This window comes from Cebus imitator, unplaced genomic scaffold (genome assembly GCF_001604975.1).
Source record: "Cebus imitator isolate Cc_AM_T3 unplaced genomic scaffold, Cebus_imitator-1.0 Scaffold260, whole genome shotgun sequence".
In the NCBI taxonomy this organism is placed as follows: Eukaryota; Metazoa; Chordata; class Mammalia; order Primates; family Cebidae; genus Cebus; species Cebus imitator.
This window is the reverse complement of record NW_016107575.1, coordinates 1,635,950-1,638,029: the sequence shown is the minus strand read 5'-3', so window position 1 is coordinate 1,638,029 and position 2,080 is coordinate 1,635,950. Positions and strand designations below refer to the sequence as shown.

The following is a 2,080-nucleotide window of genomic DNA, read 5'->3' as shown; positions in this document are numbered from 1 at the left end:
AATGGCGCGATCTCGGCTCACCGCAACCTCCACCTCCTGGGTTCAGGCAATTCTCCTGCCTCAGCCTCCTGAGTAGCTGGGATTACAGGCACGCACCACCATGCCCAGCTAATGTTTTGTAGTTTTAGTAGAGACGGGGTTTCACCATGTTGACCAGGTTGGTCTCGATCTCTTGACCTCGTGATCCACCCGCCTCGGCCTCCCAAAGTGCTGGGATTACAGGCTTGAGCCACCGCGCCCGGCCATCATGAAATTATTAAATGTCCCAGGTACTTATTTGTGTGTATGTTTATAATTATACACAATTTGATCACATGCGTAGATTCCTATAATCACCATCATAGTCTAAGCACTGAACACCTCCATACCAACAAAGCTCTCTTTCATGCTATTCCTTCTGACTCTCACCACCCCGGTCCTCAGCCCCTGCTAACCAGCAATCTATTCTAGTTCCAGAATATTATATAAATGGATTCATATATGTAATCTTTTGAGATTGGCTTTTTTCACTCAGCATAATTCCTTTGAGATCCATCCAAGCTGTTGTATAAATCGGTAGTTTGTTTTCTGCATATCACTAGTAGCCTTTATTGCTGAGTAGTATTCCATAGCATGCATGGACCAACGGGAGGCTGAGGCAGGAGAATCGCTTGAACCTGGGAGGTGGAGGTTGCAGTGAGCCGAGATCACGCCACTGCACTCCAGCCTGGGTGACGGAGTGAGACTCTGTCTCAAAAAAAAAAAAAAAAAAGAAAACAAACCAAGCTCACTTGTTCACTCTGCAGTAGAGATTGTCAAAAATTAAAATAAGGGGCCAGGCACAGTGGCTCATGCCTGTAATCCCAGCACTTTGGGAGGACCAGGCAGGAAGATCACTTGAGCACAGAAGTTCAAGTCAAGGCTGAGCAACATGGCAAAACCCCATCTTTACAAAAAATTCAAAAAAATGAGCTGGGTGTGGTGGCATCCAGCCTAAAGGCGCTTTCTGAGGCTCCATCCATAACTTGCACTTTTAGGATTTCATTTTCCACTGCCCTTAGAAACACGCAGAGAGCTGAGCATCCTCAGGGGAGAGTAAACAAAAGTTTAAAACTTCAAAAATGCCATACCGATCAGCATAATGACCAAATTTGCAGCTCCATATTTCTCTATCTCATGAATCCAGTGAGGGATGGACTCAAACGTGGACCAGCGGGTGAGGTCATAGGCGATGATGGCTGCATGGGCACTGCGGTAATAGCTTTGGGTGATGGTGCGGAAGCGCTCCTGGCCAGCTGTGTCCCACACCTGCAACTGGAGAAGGGCAGGAATGAAAGTCCAAATCAGGGGACCCCACAGGTAATAGGAACTCCTTCACCTACATTATCTTAAAAACACAGTTTCCTGGCTCTCACTTCTAAATACTTAGACCCAGTAGATCTGCAGTGGGACCCAGGAATCTATTCTTTTTTTTTTTTAGAGACAGGGTTTCACCATATTGGTCAGGCTGGTCTTGAACTCCGAACCTCAGGTGATCTGCCTGCCTCAGCCTCCCAAAGTGCTGGGATTATAGGCATGAGACACTGTGCCCAGCCCTCTTTTTTTTTTTTGAGTTGGAGTTTTGCTCTTGTTGCCCCGGTTAGAGTGCAATGGCGAGATCTCAGTTCACCACAACCTCCGCCTCCTGGATTCAAGTGATTCTCCTGCCTCACCCTACTGAGTAGCTGGGATTACAGGCATGAGCCACCATGCTCAGCTAATTTTGTATTTTTAGTAGAGGTGAGGTTTCTCCATGTTGGTCAGGCTGGTATTGAACTCCTGACCCCAAGTGATTCGCGTGCCTCGGCCTCCCAAAGTGCTGGGATTACAGACATGAACCACCACGCCCGGCCAAATCTATTCTTTCAGTTGCTCCCTGGATGACTTGGCTATCCTCCTTGGTTTGGGAATGACCATCTAAGACAAACTTGTACAACCCGCAGCTTGCGTGACACATTTGGCACATGACAGCCTTGAATGTGGCCCAACACAAATTCCTAAACTTTCTTAAAATATTATGAGATTTTTTTCACAATTTTTTTTTTTTTTTTTTTTTTTTTTT

The 2,080-nt window shown here is 46.2% G+C and overlaps 1 protein-coding gene across 2 annotated transcripts in view; it reads right to left on the bottom strand.

The window, feature by feature from the left end:
- The window catches only part of RAB19 (RAB19, member RAS oncogene family), a 14,536-nt gene that overhangs the window by 2,337 nt on the left and 10,119 nt on the right, over positions 1–2,080 (bottom strand). For both annotated transcript variants that reach the window (XM_037728273.1, XM_037728274.1), the window contains exon 3: positions 1,110–1,293. In XM_037728273.1, coding sequence (XP_037584201.1) covers positions 1,110–1,293 — 184 coding nt within the window. The remainder of the gene's footprint in view (positions 1–1,109; positions 1,294–2,080) is intronic.